Here is a 17213-nt window from a genome sequence, read left to right as displayed (position 1 = left end):
TTGAAAAGGCTCAGCGTGGTCAATTCAAAGTTTCGAAGAGCAAAATGAACTGGACTGGATTATGTTTTCACACTGTAGCTGAAGCTGCTTTTTGGTTTTTGTCTTGGGGGATTTTTTGTTGTTGTTGTTGTTGTTATTTGTTTTATGTCCGGAACCACATCTGATGGTGCTCAAGATTTACACCTTGCTCGATGCTCAGTTGTCACTCCTGGTGGGGACCTGGGGACCATCCCAGGTGCTAGGGATCGGGCCTAGGTGGGCTGTATGTAAGGCAAGCACCCTCCCTCTCCATAGCATAATCACTCCAGTCTCCAGGGAGCCTCTCTTTAACTAGAAGACATTTCAGAGAGTAGCTGCTTGTAATCACAAGAAGATATATTTCCTATTCGTTAAAACCTAGAATGTGGTCCAGGGAAATAGTAAAGCAGGTAAATAAATTAGTAAAACACCTAAATAAATAAATAAAACCTCAGAGCCAGAGGGCATTTTAGGTCTAGAGGGTATTCAAAGAATCTGAAGCTTAAATTACTAGGCTTTGTGATTATTTAGCATCTGTTAGATTCCTATTTGATATGATCTTCATGCCTATTTCTAGTCACTATATTCTTTAATAGTAGTAACAAAGACACTGCCTTCACTGCTCATAGAATCTTTTCCCTCTATTCCTTCCTCCTCTGAGTCTAATCTTGGCTAGCTCTCTCTCCCCCAGAAGAATCCTTTTTTAAAAACCTAGTGTGGGCTGGAGCGATAGCACAGCAGTTGGGCATTCGCCCTTCATGCGACCAAACCTGAGTTCGATTTCTTCGCCCCTCTCGGAGAGCCCGGCAAGCCACCGAGAGTATCGAGCCCGCGCGGCAGAGCCTGGCAAGCTACCTGTGCATATTGGATATGCCAAAAACAGTAACAATAAGTCTCTCAATGAGAGACGTTACTGGTGCCCGCTCGAACAAATCGATGAGCAATGGGATGACAGTGACAGTGACAGTGTGAGACTAAACCCAAGGATAGTAGAAACACGGGCCAGGAGGATTGGTCCAAGGTTGGAAGTCTGCCTCAGGTGCTGGGGGATAAGGCCACTGGGATAAAGAAGGAATCACCATGGCAATGGTAGTTGGAAATGATCACCCTGGACAAGAACTGTGTGCTGAAAGTAGGGAAAGGAACCAACATGGTAACCTCTCAGTACCTTATTGCAAACCATAATGCTCTAAAGGAGAGAGAGAGGGAAAGAGGAACATGGGAACATTGGTGGTGGGAAATGTATGCTGGTAGAGGGATGGGTGTTGGTTGTGTGACTGAAACTCAATCTTGAACAGCTTTGTAACTGTATATGTCATGGTGATTCAATAAAATAAATAAATAAATCGGGGCTGGAGCAATAGTACAGCGGGTAGGGCATTTGCTTTGCATGCGGGGCCGACCCGGGTTTGATTCCCAGTATCCCATATGGCCCTCTGAGCACTGCGAGGGGTGATTCCTGAGTGCAGAACCAGGAGTAACCCCTGTGCATTGCCAGCTGTGACCCATAAAGCAAATAAATAAATAAATAAATAAAATTAAATCAAAAGACAATTCTTAATTTTTTTTATTGAATAACAAGCTACACAGGTACAAAGTTGTTCATGATTGGGTTTTAGTCATACAATGTTTCAACATCTGTCCCCCCGAAGAATCCTTGACAATATTCAAAATTAAATTAATAAAAGTGGTAGCTCATCAGTGCTATTTAAATTTTTCAGCTTGCATTTTAAGAGTCAGCAGGAAGATTTGTCTATTAGTAAAAGCATGGTTAATAAGAGCTAGTTATGGGGTTCTTTTATGCCCATTATTCAGTATTGCATATTCAATTCTCTCATCTTCTCTAAATATAACAGTGTAAACAGAAGTGAGAGCAATAGGACAGTGGGTAGGGCACTTGCCTGGCACACAGCCACCCTGTTTTAATCCCTGGCATCCCATACAGTCCCCTGAGCACCATCAGGAGTGATCCCTGAGTGCAGAACCAGGAGTCACACCTGAGAATTGCCAGGTATAGCCCCCAAAGCAAAAAATTCTAACAAGAATCAGTATAAAAGTGCAAACTACACTTGAGGTTGTTACTTCCATATGGTACCCTGTAGGCCCCAGGTTTATTTCAAGAGGTCAAGGGGTCATAGGCAGAAAATCATGTATATGGGTGCCATGGCATTTGACTAGCATGTCAACCAGTAGAAGATAACGTGCCAATATGTTAGCCCTGTGCTTAAAATCCTTTAATACTTTCCCATTGCTTTAAAAATTATGGTCAATGATTATGATAAAGATAGTGGAAATAATCACTCTGGATAGAAACTGCATGCTGAAAGTAGGTAAAGGAACAAACATGATAAACTCTCCGTTATCTGTGTTGCAGTCCATAGTGCCCAAAAGGAGAGAGAGAGAGAGAGAGAGAGAGAGAGAGAGAGAGAGAGAGAGAGAGAGAGAGAGAGAGAGTGAGAGAGGAAGGGAGGGAGGGAGGGACAGAGGGACAGAGGGACGGAGGGAGAGAGGAAGGGAGGGAAAGTGCCTGTCATAGAGACAGGCTGAGGGAGAGGGGTGGAGGGAGGGAAACTGAGGTCATCCATGGTGGGAAATGGACATTGGTGGAGGGATGGTGTTGGATCATTGTATGACTGAAACCCGACCATGAACAGCTTTGTAACTATCTCATGGTGACTCACAAATAAATAAATTTTAAAAAAAATTAAAAATAGAATTGTGGTTAAGTGGGGTTTTTTTTGGTGGGGGGAGTACTTAGGGCGCCTTGGAGCTATTCCCCATGATACTTGACCCGGAAGTGTTAGAGGCCACCAGGGGCTGATGGCAGTGCCAGGAATAGAAGCTGGGGCATCTCCCAGGCAGGCAGACAGCCCAGCCCTCTGATCTCTCCCCTCCACCTGAGGTCGAAATTCTGAATGTGATCTTCCAAGTGCCAGCCTGTTCTCAGCCGCATTCCTGTCTCCGAGACCCTAACATCCCCAACTGATCACCTTTACGAGACTATTCTGACCCCTCACCTCAGAGTCCCATTGACTGTCTATTCATAAAACTTGTTTCTTTTGTGTTTGGTTCTGCCCATAAATATATGTATGTATATCAGTCTCCCCAGGGCTCCCGCCAGCTTCTCCTGGATGGGTTGTGTTGGGTTGGAGCGACACAGTGGGTAGGGTGTTTGCCTTGCATGCGGCCGACCCGGGTTCGATCCCTCCGTCCCTCTTGGAGAGCCTGGCAAGCTCCAAGAGTATCCCCCCCGACATGACGGAGCCTGGCAAGCTCCCTGTGGCGTATTCGATATGCCAAAACCAGTAACAACAAGTCTCACAGTGGAGACGTTACTGGTGCCCGCTCGAGGAAATCGATGAACAACGGGATGACAGTGCTACGGTGCGACAGTATTTCAGTCAATTGATGCACCACAAAAGTCACCCCAAAACTTAGGGCTCAAAACAACCAGTGTTTCTTAGCTCAAAACTCCTAAATAGCAAGCAAGCTTCAGAAGTAGCAGGGCGGAGTTGCACTGGCTTGGGGTGCCTCGCTAGGGCACAGGGAAGGTGTCGGCCAGGCTGCAGCCAACTGAAGTCTTGCCTGGGGCTGGAGGATCTGCCTCCAGAGTTCATCAGTGTGGCTGTACTTCCTTGCTGCTACTTCACCACACGGTAGCTGGCGCATCCCCGGAGCAAGTGATCTGCCAAAGAGCAGGTAGGAAAGTTTTGAGGACCTATTCTGAAACCAGACAATGGCACATCTGCTTGACTCTCTTTTTTTCAACATTTAATTTTTTTTTTTTTTTTTTTTTTTTAGTCATTGTGAGATCTAGAGTTACAAAGTTGATCATGGTCGGGTTTCAGTCATGCAGTGTTCCAACACCTATTCCTCCTTCAGTATACATTTCCCGCCAATGTCCCCAGCTTCCTCCTGCCACCCTCCCCCTAACCTGTCTCTATGACAGGTACTTTCCCCCGCCCTCTCTCTCTCTCTCTCTTTCTGTCTCTGTTTCTGTCTCTCCATTTCTCTGTGTCTCTCCTGTCTCTCTCTCCTCTCTCTCCATTTCTCTCTCTGTCTCTCTTTGTTTCTCTCTGTGTGTCTCTCTATCCTTCTCTTTCTTTCTCTGTCTCTATCTCTGTATGTCTCCATTTCTCTGTGTCTCACTCCTTCTCTTTCTCTCTCTGTTTCTCTCTATGTCTCTGTCTCTCTCTCCTTTCTCTCTGTTTCTTTCTATCTCTGTCTCTCTCCATCTCTCCCTGTCCTTGTCTCTCTCCATCTCTCTGTCTCTGTCTCTCTTTCCCCTTTGACATTATGGCTTGTGCAGGGATGTGCAGATCAAAACAACAATGAGATATCATCTCACACCACAGAGACCGGCACACATCAAAAAAAAATAAGAGCAACCAATGATGGCCTAGATGCAGGACCAGAGTTACATTTCACCTCTTGAGCAGAGTTTTGAACATACGTTTTCGACTCTCTCATGAGGGGATTCAGATTAACTTCCGTTATCAGACCAGAGGTTTCTGGTGCATAGGGCCCTGTTCTCAGTTCACAGTTGTGTCCAAGCAACTTTCCAGAGCGCCTTCCAAAGTGCAAATACTTCATCGATAGTGATGGAATTAATGAGTAAAGGTTGGTATTGGATCCCAGCTCTGGGGGGATTGTGTATGAATGATGTGACTTCATTCCTGGTTGTGAAAACTAAGAATCCTTATGGAAGAAAGGGTTCATACGCCTGAGCGTCAGAGCTAGAGAGATAGAACAGGGCTGAGGAAGCCTGTCTCCCCACACGGCTGACTCTGGTTCCAGTTCCTGGCACCACATAAGGTCCCTGAATAATGCCAGGAGTAATCACTGAGCACAGAGTCAGGAGTAGCCCCTGTACTGCTGGGAACGGCTCCAAATTTAAAAAAAAAAAGCAAAACAAGAACCTAGCATCCTCTAGCACAGGAGGCGGCTCACTCGATGCTAACTTCTTTTGGTCTCCCTTGTTTCAGTTACATACAGAACCCACCCCAAGTCACGTGGATTCTATTTTCTATACCGCCCCTGTCCCTCCCAGCCTATAAATCCATTTCTGTTGCCATCACTCCCACTTCTTGTATACTACTTTTTATGAGCTTTGAAACAATTCTTCATGCCTCAAGTCTCCATGTAGTGCCTTTCATCTCATTCATTAAGGTCAATTATCTACTGTTCCAGACAAATTACTCACCCCTCTTTGCAAAATGGTTATTTTGGCCAAACTCACCCCTCCCCTAATCATGGCCCATTGGAAGCTGTCAACTTCATGTCTCTCCAGCCCCCTCCACAGACTCTGTGGGAAGCCTGTTTATGACCCCCAACTGCATAGTGGTCCCCTCTGTCTCTCCTCATGCCACTCTTCCCTTCGTTGAGCCCCTCATAGAAACGCTTCTTGCAGGTCTGTTGATTCTTGAATTCGAGGATCTGCAATGTGCATCCTTGTTGTTGAAAACCATACTTCTGCTCCTCTTAATCTGTTTTACACCAAGCGTTCTTCAAGTTTCTATATCTCGTGCTAGAGTGACAATAGACCAACGTCAACTCAGCAACAGAAAGAAAATAAAACAACATTTTTGCTTTTATTGAATCACTGTGAGATGCAGTTACAAAGCTTTCATGTTTGAGTTTCAGTCATACAGTGATCAAACACCCATCCCTCCATCAGTGTACATTTTCCACCACCAATGTCCCCAGTATCCCACCCCCATCCCACCCACCCCCTGCCTCTATGGCAGACAATTTCCCCCATACTCTCTCCCTACTTTGGGGCAATATGGTTTGCAATATGAATAATGAGAGGCCACCATGTTTGGTCCTTTACCTACTTTCAGCACACATCTGCCATCCTGAACGATTCCTCCAACCATCATTGACTTAGTGATCCCTTCTCTATTCTAGCTGCCTATTCTAGTTGCCTCCTCCAGCTCAAAGGCACGTTATCAACCATGGAGCAATATTGCTGATCCTGTCTCTACTGTACTTGAATGTCAGCCTCCTATCATGTTATTTTGAATTCCACAAATGAGCACAGTCCTTCTATGTCCGTCCTTCTCTTTCTGACTCATTTCACTTAGCATGATTTCACTCATTTCACTCTCCTTGAGCATCCACTTATAAACAAATTTCATGGCTTCATTTTTACTAACAGCTGCATAGTATTCCATTGTGTAGATGTACCAAAGTTTCTTTAACCAGTCGTCTGTCCTCAGATACTCGGGTTGTGTCCAGATTCTGGTTATTGTGAACAATGCTGCAATGAATATACAGGTGCAGATATCATTCCTCCTGTGCTTTTATTTGCACCCACAGGATATATTCCCAATAGTTAAACCAACATTTTTTTAAAAAATTGGAAGCACTGGGGCAAGGGAGATAGTTCCAAGATTGGAGCCCATTTCTGGCATGCGCTGTGCTCTGCCCAAGTTCCTATCAGGCACGAGGAGTGTGGGTGGGCCTGAGCAGCCCCACAATGCCAGCCCCAAACACTGGGTAATTCCCCCTGTGCAGACAGACTGTCTCCAGATGTGCCCTCAGGGGCCCTGCTTTGGAAACTCCACTACCACCAGCCCCGAAAGAAGATTAGAAACCCTTTCTGGTTCCTCGTATTACTGCAGCATAACTCACAAAAGCCATGACATGGGAATGACAGAACTGTCCATTAAATGATTAGGTAATGAAAATGTGTGATGTGCATACAATAAAAATGCTATTCAACCTTTCAAAAGAAGGAATGTTAAGGGGCTGGAGAGCTAGTGCAGGAAGTAAGGCACTTGCCTTCCATACAGCAGACCCCAGTTTAATCTCTAGCTCTGCATGTGATTCTCCAATAACTAGTAGGGGTTATGCCTGAGCACAAAGCCAGGAATAACCCCTGAGCAATACTGAGTGTGGCTCCCAAAGCCCAAATAATAATTCATGATAATAGTAAAAGAAAAGTGCAACATGAAAAACCCAAAAAGCATCCTATATTGAGGCGAATAGTCACATTCATGGAATAAAAGGATGGAACCATGGGTTATCAGGAGTTATGAGTAGAAGAAATGGGAAGTCATTAGTGAAGGTTATAGATTTCAATTAAGCAAAATGGGTAAATTCTTTTAAAGCATCATGCTTACAGTCCATACTATCGCACCCTTTAAAGTGTATTATAGGGGCGGAGGCGATAGCAAAGAGGTTAGAGCACTTGTCTTTCATGACCTCAGTTCAATTCCTGGTACCACATGGTCCTCCAAGAATCAGAGGGTGTAGCCTGGAGTCCTTCAAGTTCCACCAGTGTGGTCCAGATAATTCCTGTGCTATATTCTTAGGCCCTTGTGTTAAACCAGGGCCAAGATGACTGAGAATTTCTAGGAAGTCCCACCCCAAGGTTAGAGAGAGCGAGAGAGAGAGAGGGGGGGGGAGAGAGGGAGGGAGGGAAGGAGGGAGGGAAGGAGGGAGTAAGGGAGGGAGGGAGGAGAGAGAAGAGAGAAGAGATGAGGGAGGGAGAGAGGGAGGAGGGATAAAGGGAGGGAGAGAGAAGAGGGGAGGGAGGGAGGGAGGGAGAGAGGAGGGTTGAAGGGAGGGAGAAAGAAGAGGGGAGGGAGGGAGAGAGGAGGGTTGAAGGGAGGGAGAGAGAGGGAGGAGGTAAGGAGGGAGAAAGATGGAGAGAGGGAGGGACAGAGAAGGGGGAGGGAAGGAGAGAGAGGAGGGGAGGAAGGGAGGGAGGGAGGAAGGGAGGGAAGGAGGGAGGGAGGGAGGGAGGGAGGAGGAGGAGGGAGGGAGGGAGGGAGGAGGATGGAGGGAGGGAGAGGGAGAGAGGAAGGGAAGGAGAGTGAAGGGGAAGGGAGAGAGGAGAGAGAGAGAGAGAGAGAGAGAGAGAGAGAGAGAGAGAGAGAGAGAGAGAGACCACAGGCAATATAATGGGAGAGGTATTCTACAGAACTAAGTTTGCCAGGGGGTGAAGGGGGCTGTTGAACTGAAGGGGCTTTGGGACCTTGCTGGGGGAAGTGGGTCCTCAGTGGTGGGTGTGGTGTCCGAATGATATACACATAAGCCCATCATTCCCAGTACTATAACTCACAGTACCTCAACAAAGATGTTTTAATGTATTGAAGGACCCAGAGATATAGTTCAGAGGGACAGTGTCCACCTGACATTTCCCAGGCCCCGAGCAACTCCTGTAGGCTATGTCCCCAGTGGCAGTAACAACAAAATGTTGAGTGACTATTCTTAACCTAATAATTTTTAGAACACAAAAAAGAATTAAAACCCTTTGAAGGCTGAGTGTTTATTTTGGCATGCTTTATTCTTGCTCTCCTCTTGTTAAGTGTGTAATAGTTGAATTCTAAATTCCTCATTGGTCCTTAATGTATACTTTTGATAATATATTCAAGACCGGGTACCAGAATATGTGAGAAACAAATTCTCAAGACCAAAAATTAGAGACTTATCTTTTAACCACCTGCCACTGCACTCTTTTGATGTCTACATACACTGAATGTATGTAGTCACAAATTAGTTGATAGAACAACTGCAGAATGTAGTGTGGTTTATATTCAAATTCTAGCTCATTTATATTGACAAGATAAAAATTCTGTGCATATTTTTATGACTCTAAGACATAAATCATTGCTAATACCAGCATACTGTGTTTGAAGATAAAATTTTCTTAAATAATTTTGTATGAAATAGTATGTATATAAATAAAACTAACTTTTCAAATAATTAAGTAAATAATAAATAATTTGTAAATAAAACTAACTTTTCAAATAATTAAGAAGACTAGACCAACCAGAAAAATTTACCTTTTGATTTCTCTGACACTGATAGAAATGCAGATGATATTCTCATATTTGTGAATGGAAAAAAAAGTCTGCTTAAAACACACAGATATATACACACAGTGAAATGCTTAATTTTAAGGTGTGAATAGATACTTTTTAGAAACAGTATAATTTCAAGCTGAGATAAGCACATATTTAAAAATTATTTACTCTGTGACTCCATAATATCAGTGAGATGCAAATACTTTAACCGGATTATCTTATGATTGATCCTGTAGAGAAAAGAAATTTAGGAACTATATTTTCTTCACCCCCCCTTATATGTCAGGGACAAAGAATGCTTCACTTCTATAAATATATGCAACCATCTTCTGAATGTAAGTGTCCAAACACGGATTCTTCTATTTATTTACTTACTTGTTTATGTATTGGCTTTTTGAGCCACGCCGAGGAATGCTCAGGGGTTACTCCTGGGTCTGCACTCAGGCATTATTTCTAGTGCTGCACAGGGGATTATATGGGATGCCTGGAATCAAACCTGGGCCAGCTGTGTGCAACCCTACCCACTTCACTATCTCTTCTTTCCCATATTTAAAGATTGGTAAATTGGTGAATTAGCCTTCTTCTTCCCATTCCTTTAGCCCACAACTGTATTAATTTAATGAAAAACTCCTCCCCCCTCTTTTTCAAAATACTTACAACTCTTGAGATTACTATAAAAGAAGGTTTAACTAGGATAATAGGAAATTTCACTTTCCTTCAGATCTTAAAGTAACTTTAGGTTAAACCAGCTCACAGAACATTAAAACTTGGAGATCTTTTTCATTTTTGATGATAGTTTCTTTAGACATGCAGAAGGCTTTTGGTTAGCTATAATACCATGCAGTTATTTTTGCCACAACACTACCTACAACAGTTCAGCATCCCAAAGTGCACAGGGACAAATAAGTAGATAAAGCTGTGGTATGTAGGCACCGTGGGATACTACTCAGCTACAAGAACAGCTAAAATCTCATCTTTTGCTAGAGCAGGAATGGAAGGAGAGGGCATTGTGCAAAATAAAGTATCAGATGAACTGCAGGAGTTCATCCACAGCCTGGTGTATATAAAGTAGAAAGCATCCAGTGAAAACAAACCCTTAAACTCTGACGGCAGGTCTGAGGGTACCCAGCAGGGGAAGCTTGTAGAGGGAAAGAGTCCTATAGATAGTGGTGGGGGATGATGTTAGCATGTTGGTCATGGGCAAGGCATGGCAATGGTGAACCCCCAAAACATAAAGACATTTCCTCTCTTGTCAAAGGATCTTACTTCAGTTTAAAACAAACAAAAGAGGGACTGGAGAGGTGGTACAGCGGTTAGGGCTCATGCCTTGGATGCAGCTGACCCAAGTTTGACTCATCACATCCCACATCCCATCTGGTTGCCTGAGCCAGCCAGGAGTAACCCCTAAGAACAGCTGAGTGTGGCCCAAAACAAACAAAAGAGACTCATTTTGCAAATGAGGAATTCAAGGGTCAGGTGTTTAGAACTTCCTGAACTCCACACAACACAGCGAGAAACCTGTGAGAATTCAATAAACTTTCTTTTGGCATTTTCCCACGTTGCCAGTAATTATTCCAACTCAGGGCATATCTACCAGTGTCCTATTGCCACGATTCTAGATATGAATATTTAGAAGTATCTCTGACGTCTGCTCCCTAGATGCCAATGCTACTCTTCTCCTACCTATGACAATTAAGAATAAAAAAGTTCCTAGATTTTTCTATACATTCCTTGGGATAAAAGCAGAAGCAGTCCTACAACGAGGACTAATCTCAAATGTACTGTTGGTTTAATCAAGGATACTCATATTTTAGGTTTCTGGTTTATTTGTATCTTATGGATATTCAATATAAGAGCTAGCTTGCCTGTGTACACAGTGTGTGTGTGTGTGTGTGTGTGAGTGTGTGAGAAGCAAAATAATTTTTTTCTGAAACTTCTTTAGAAAGATGAAGAAGATTAAGGGAGAATCGTGTGTTTAATAGGAAATATGGGCTTCTCCAGAGTGGAAATAGACAAACAAAGAAATGTTGACACAAGCACATGAGATTTGTGTTCAAGGGAGAACAAGTCGAAATTGAATATTTGCATGAAACACCACAGACTTCCCAAGAAAAGAAATTTCACTGTGCTTTTTGTTATTTTTTCTACGGGGGGGGGGCTTTAATTTATTTGGGAGACACATGTGAAAAAAAAAATGAAGAACTGATTCTGACTTGGGTTAGCCAAACTCAACTTTTAGCATATGGGAGGTAAAGAAAGAGACAAATGCCAACGGACAGTTTTGATCCACGTTTAATGAAAAAGAAGTTACATGAATAGAAATGGACATAAAACAAAGAGATCAGTTCGGGGGATATATGGTGATAGGCGGAACAAAGAAAATAATTTTCATCTGGAATTTACTGATATATACCTACTAGTGAGTATTGATCAAAACAACCCTTTAAATCCCCAATGCCCTCATCATAATGATCTTTCTGAATGTCTTCATGAGAACCCACCCAAGTGCTCTCCAGGCAATACTTTCCCATTTTTTCCATGTCCCCAGAACACACAAGCAAAGGTGGAGATGTTTGCCGGGAGGGGAGTGGCGTGAAGAAACGCAGCATCGTTTGTTTTTTATTACAACAGCAAGTCAGCACCTGCAATGTGCTTCGGGCACAAACACGCTTTCAGCTAATATTTTCATGAGACAGCTTTTATGACATGAGGCCATTTGCTCTTAGTGCAATCAATCATTGGGGGATTAAATCTAACTCTGGTGAACATAGATACATGCAGAGAAGTTTCTGACAGATCAGATTTGTGCACAGATGAGATAGGAAAGACATGAGCTTCAAAACTTAGCAAACGTGGCTCTGCTGTGAACATCCTATTGGCTTCGTCAAGTCCAACTCCTGATCTTTAGCAAAGCAGCCACTATTCTTTCTCCCTTTAGGGTTTGCTCCCTGGATGGACACATCGACCATATTCCCCCCCTCAACATGAAAAAAAGAAATCTTTGGAAAAGAATCGTGATCTCTGAAAATAGATACGGTTCGCTTTATCTCACTTAACATAGAACATCCTTTCCCTCAAACTAGATCCGGCAAGCATAAGCTTATGAGAGGTGTTTGCCACGTGTGTAATAAAGAGAAAAATAAAAATTGATCTCACTCGCTCTCCCTTTGAAATAAGAATCTTCTGGCAAGCCCAGCGCTTCCACCCACCTCTTATGCTCGCCTGGAATCATGACAGTTAGGACGAACCCTGCCTCTTCTGATATTGTATTCTAAGTTTCTCGAGTTGTTCGACACACTGTGACTGGGCCAACTTCAGCGTCTGGTTCTCCTCTGTCAGGGCCTCGAATTCCCGAGCCAGTTGAGCCGCGTCCACCTTTTCTCTTTCTGCTTGATCCAGCTTAGCGATGAGCTCCTTTCTGCAAAGGCAGGGAGCAGGGTGGGGGGAAACAGCAGGGAAAAAGCAACACATGAATGCATACAGTCAACACATGAATGCCAACACACGAATGCATACAGTCAGCATTTCGTGAGCTTGGAATGATGCGAGTGCTCATCAGTCTTGCTCGATTTTACCCATCTCTACTTCCCCCAGTGACTTGCTTTGTTTTTTTTTCCAGCATTTCCATGCCTGGTTATTATTCTAGCACCTCCTTAAGAGCATCTAAAAAATGCTAAAAAGATACCAAAGCAGCTCCAGTCCTTTGAGGGTCCAAAACAAAATGACTTTTTTTGAAGATACAATACATTTTGCAACTAGTTGGGGGAGAAGGGAAATAGATCATCTTGTAATTTTTTTTTACAAGTCCATCTTGCTAAGTGAAATATGTCAGAGAAAAACAAATGCCATGTGATTTCAGTTGTGTGAAATAAAAGGGGGAAAGCCAATGAATGAATGAAACAAAACCAAATTCTTAGATTCTGACCAAAAAACAGCTAGAGGGGAAGGAGGCTGAAGGATGCGTAAATTGGGAGAGGGAGTCAATTATGTAAGTGTGCTCAATAAAATGCAATATATAAAGACACTGACGTATAAAGCTGTACTCCTGAGACTTATGCAATATTATAAACTGTTATTATTTCAATCAATTGACTAAGCAAAAAATTATTAATTTTACCCATAACAGCAGAAAAAAATTAAGGGGGCAGAGAGATAGTACAGGAATTAAGGTGCTTGCCTTACAAATCGCTGATTCTGGACCACCCCTGGCACCATTTATAGTGACATCAGGTGATGGTTATCACCTGGGGTCATTCCTACAAAGCCAACAAGGAGGGCCCTGAACACCACCAGATATTGCCCAAACCCACCCCTCCTCCCTGCCCCCAAATGCTGTACATTGTCCTGTGGGTCATAGCACTCTACTTCTTTCCTTGCCAAATATTCACAAATTTCGTTCCTTGGTCTATAATTCTGGATTTAAGAAATCCTTCCCAAGCCACACTGAATAAAGAACCCTAACTTCCTTCCCACAGATATTATTTTGTGTGTCTTTGCCTAGCCCTTACATATATCCTGTAACCCTAATTACCAAAACTATATTCCTATTTAGGGACTGTTCAGATAAACTCAGGAAATGCTCTAAGGATACTAAAGGAACTCTGTAGAGATTACGCCTTAAACAATCCAGTTCTCAACAAATATTTGCAAACCATTTGTTATATAAATACACATAGTAAAGATTCAATAAACATAACAACCCCTCAAACAAGTCAGTTCCCCTTACATGGATCAACTAATTCTAAACTAGGCTACTGCTGATAGACTTCTTTGTCGCAAAGGGTATGGTACTGCCAGCCTGTACCTGCAGGTCAACCTGTACCTGCAGGGAGAGTGCATCGGCAGTCTGATCGTGCCTTCAGGGTTCCTGATACCGCAAGATTGTTGCTGTGCCTATGGCCAGACCCCAACAACTTTTGACCAAGTTTACCAAGAAATTAAATGGCCAAAATTTAGGTGTGTGGTAGCCACACCCACAAACCACCTCCGGCTCAGCTATACAAGCTCATTTATTGGCTTTATTTCAGAGACCCATAGATAAATCCCAAAAGAGATCAAATGCATCAATAGAACCATCTGCCCAATCTCTTCTGTCTCCAAAGGTGAAATAAGTGGGTAGATGGTTTTGTAATCATATGGTTTTCTAGATGGACATTCAAGGCTGAACTGTTGATGTTCTATCAGAAGGCCATTCAACACTTTTAATTTATGAAATTTTGTATATAAAATTAATAGAGTTTATGATTTCAAAGGTCTGATGCGCTAGGATAATTTTTAGAGAGAACATCATAAATCTGACTTTAAGGAAAATATTAAGAGGCTGGAGAGATAATACAGCAGGCAGGGTTCTAGCTTTGCATGTGGCCTGTGAACCTTGCAGGTTCAATCCCCAGCACCTCATATAGTCCCTTGAGCAGAGCCAAAAGTAAGCTCTGAGTACAGCCAAGTTTTCCCCAAAACCAGAGGGAAAAAATAAAAGCAAAAAGAAAGAAATAAAAAGATAAAGAAAACAGGCACACTATACCAAGCGCCATCCAAATTTTCTCCTCTTGGGTACCTTCAAAGCCCAAAAGACTCTGCAGATGTTTCTAGGGAAAAACCTAAACCCTCATTCTAAGGTAGTAATAACCTAGAGTTAAGGTTTGATATAGAGAAACACTATCTTCCTTACACTTAATCAACACAAATAATACTTTTCCTCCTTTTTTATTCACCCTTTCATTGCCATATTTCTAAAATTTTCTCTACATCCTATTCTACTGATCAGGTAATGAATGATCTGTTATTTTTTGATCTGCTATTATATGACACAAAGTAAAAAAGAAAGTATAAAGTGCTGACAAGCAACAACAGTCAAGTTTATATTACATTAATAAACATTGGCCCTGGGACCAAGGGAAAATTTCTGAACAAAAAAAAAAGAAATTTAATATTTTTTGAAAATCCAGGGCCAGAAACAAATCTGATAATCTATCTTATTGAGTTAGCATTGAGTTAGGTATAATAAATATTTATGATTTATTATAAATGCCATTATTATAATGTTATAATGCCATTATGTTATAATGCCATTAATTTTTGCAAAATCTTGCATGCAACTCAGAATATTCATATTTATATAAGCATATATGTGATTATATCTATTAATAAATTATAAGCACGCCCCTAACAAATAAATTAGAAAAAAGTACATTAGAAATCAAAACCTCATGTAGGCATAGAACAAGGAATAGGTTAGATGCTAAAACGTGTGAAAGTCTGACACTTATACAATAGCATATATTTAAAATATATATGTATATTTATAAAACATCACTGTATCACTGTCATCCCGATGCTCACCGACTTGCTTGAGCGGGCACCAGTAAGGTCTCCATTGTGAGACTTGTTACTGATTTTGGCATATCGAATATGCCAAGGGTAGCTTGCCAGGTTCTGCCCTGCGGGTGGGGTACTCTCAGTAGCTTGCCAGACTCTCCCAGAGGGGCAGAGGAATTGAACCCGGGTCAGCCACGTGCAAGGCAAATGCCCTACCAGCTGTGCTACTGCTCCAGCAATATAAAAACATATAAAACATCAAATATATATAATAATTTTTAATTACTAATTTTGAAAAGGAAACCCAGAAGGCCATTTTAACCAAATAATTAAACTTGACAGCATGTGTAATGAGATAAACAATGCATGTACCAAAAAGGATACGATATTTTTGCTGTTGTATACCTACAAGAAATGCTACACCTAATTATTTCATATAAGGGAAAAATTTTGCTAAACCTCTAGCCTAAAATTCAAAATATTATAAAGAGTTACATACTTAAACATGTAGAAATAACAGCTAAATGCAATATGTAGTTACAACTGGGGCTGGGGGGGGGAATCGCTGTGAAGAACATCATTGGAAATTGATGCCACTTACAGGCGTGAATTAGATACAGTGCTATGTCAATGCCAAATTTCTTTATCTTAATTCTGTAATGTGATTGAGAGAATGTGTCTGTTCTTCGAAAATTGTCACAATTAGTATTTACGGCAACAGAGAATGGAGGAATAGGCAGAGACAAGCAGGATAGACACAGAGATAGAGTTGAAGGCAGGGAGAATAAAGCATGACAGATAAAATTTTTAGTAATTAATATTTCAAGTAAAACATATATAGCACTGTCACAATGTCGTCCCATTGTTCACTGATTTGCTTGAGTGGGCACCAGTAATGTCCCTATTGTGAGACTTGTTACTGTTTTTGGCATATTGAATATGCCACGGGTAGCTTGCCAGGCTCAAAACATACATAGGGATTCTTTATACTATTTTTGCAACTTTTCTGTAAATTGGCAACTATCAAAACTAAAAGTCATCCTGGATAAAAGAACAAAAAGCAAATCAAAACAGGAGTCCTGGTATTTTTTTCCTGTGTAACCCAATTTGGTTACCACCATTCAGCAAAATCTGGCACTGGGAAGAAAGTGCCCGATCAAAGCCAAGGTAAAATAATTTGGGAAGCTGATCGGCATATTTATATAAGCTCCTTCAGACTCTGACTGACCTTTGAATCTTCTTTGATATTTAAAATATAAAGGCATCCAATCAATAATGATGAATGAATAATTAAAGAGTATGGTAGTGCAGAGATAAATAATGTCTATTTTAAAGATAAGGAAAAGGCAACTCGATGTGCTTAATTTAACAAAAAAAGCCACATAGCTACTAAGAAAGAACTAGAAATGAAACTTATCATTTCAATTAAGTGTTTAAAGTGCTTTGCTTCTGCATGGTTTAAGAAATAAATGCCAATAATTAAATGTTAATAAAGTTTTTTTACATAACTACCTTAAGTCAATTGATACGTAAAACATAAGTACAAAGATATTTCCCTAAATATTCCACTTATAATACTATCTATTCCTGTTATTTCCTTCCTCTCAAATTAACTAGGTCAGTCACAAAATAAACCAGTCAGAGTTTTACCTTCAAAGCATGGTCTAGAACTTGGCAATGCTGGGTTTAACAATGACTATTGTCCTGGCTTTATATCTGACCTCATTTAAACTCCCGAGGACACATACTATGCAGCTGCAAGGACCGATGAAATCATGCAATTTGCTGCAACCTGGTTGTTACTGGAAGATACATTGAGAAGAAAGCGAGAAGAAGAAAGACAAATACAGGAGGATATTACTTATCTGTGGCATATAGAATCGATGGATGAGGATATCTAATATCTGCAGTAAAGGAGGGATGTTTAAATCACAAGAGTTTAGGGAGGACAGAGGAGGAAAGAAATCAAGGGGGAAGAAAGAAGTAAGAAGACAAGAAAAGGAAGTAAGAAGCAAACACGGGTTGGGGCTTCGGGTGTACCCGTGATGTGGGAAAGTGTAC

At 41.7% G+C, this 17213-nt stretch overlaps 1 protein-coding gene across 1 annotated transcript in view; it reads right to left on the bottom strand.

Annotated features, from left to right (window-relative positions):
- MAP3K7CL (MAP3K7 C-terminal like) overlaps positions 1–17213 on the bottom strand; it is an 81823-nt gene that overhangs the window by 18312 nt on the left and 46298 nt on the right. Inside the window, exon 5 of the mRNA XM_004618977.2 lies at positions 12044–12252. Coding sequence (XP_004619034.1) covers positions 12072–12252 — 181 coding nt within the window. The 3' untranslated portion in view covers positions 12044–12071. The remainder of the gene's footprint in view (positions 1–12043; positions 12253–17213) is intronic.

Source organism: Sorex araneus, chromosome 2 (genome assembly GCF_027595985.1).
Source record: "Sorex araneus isolate mSorAra2 chromosome 2, mSorAra2.pri, whole genome shotgun sequence".
Lineage (NCBI taxonomy): Eukaryota > Metazoa > Chordata > Mammalia > Eulipotyphla > Soricidae > Sorex > Sorex araneus.
This window is presented reverse-complemented; position numbering and strand designations above follow the sequence as displayed.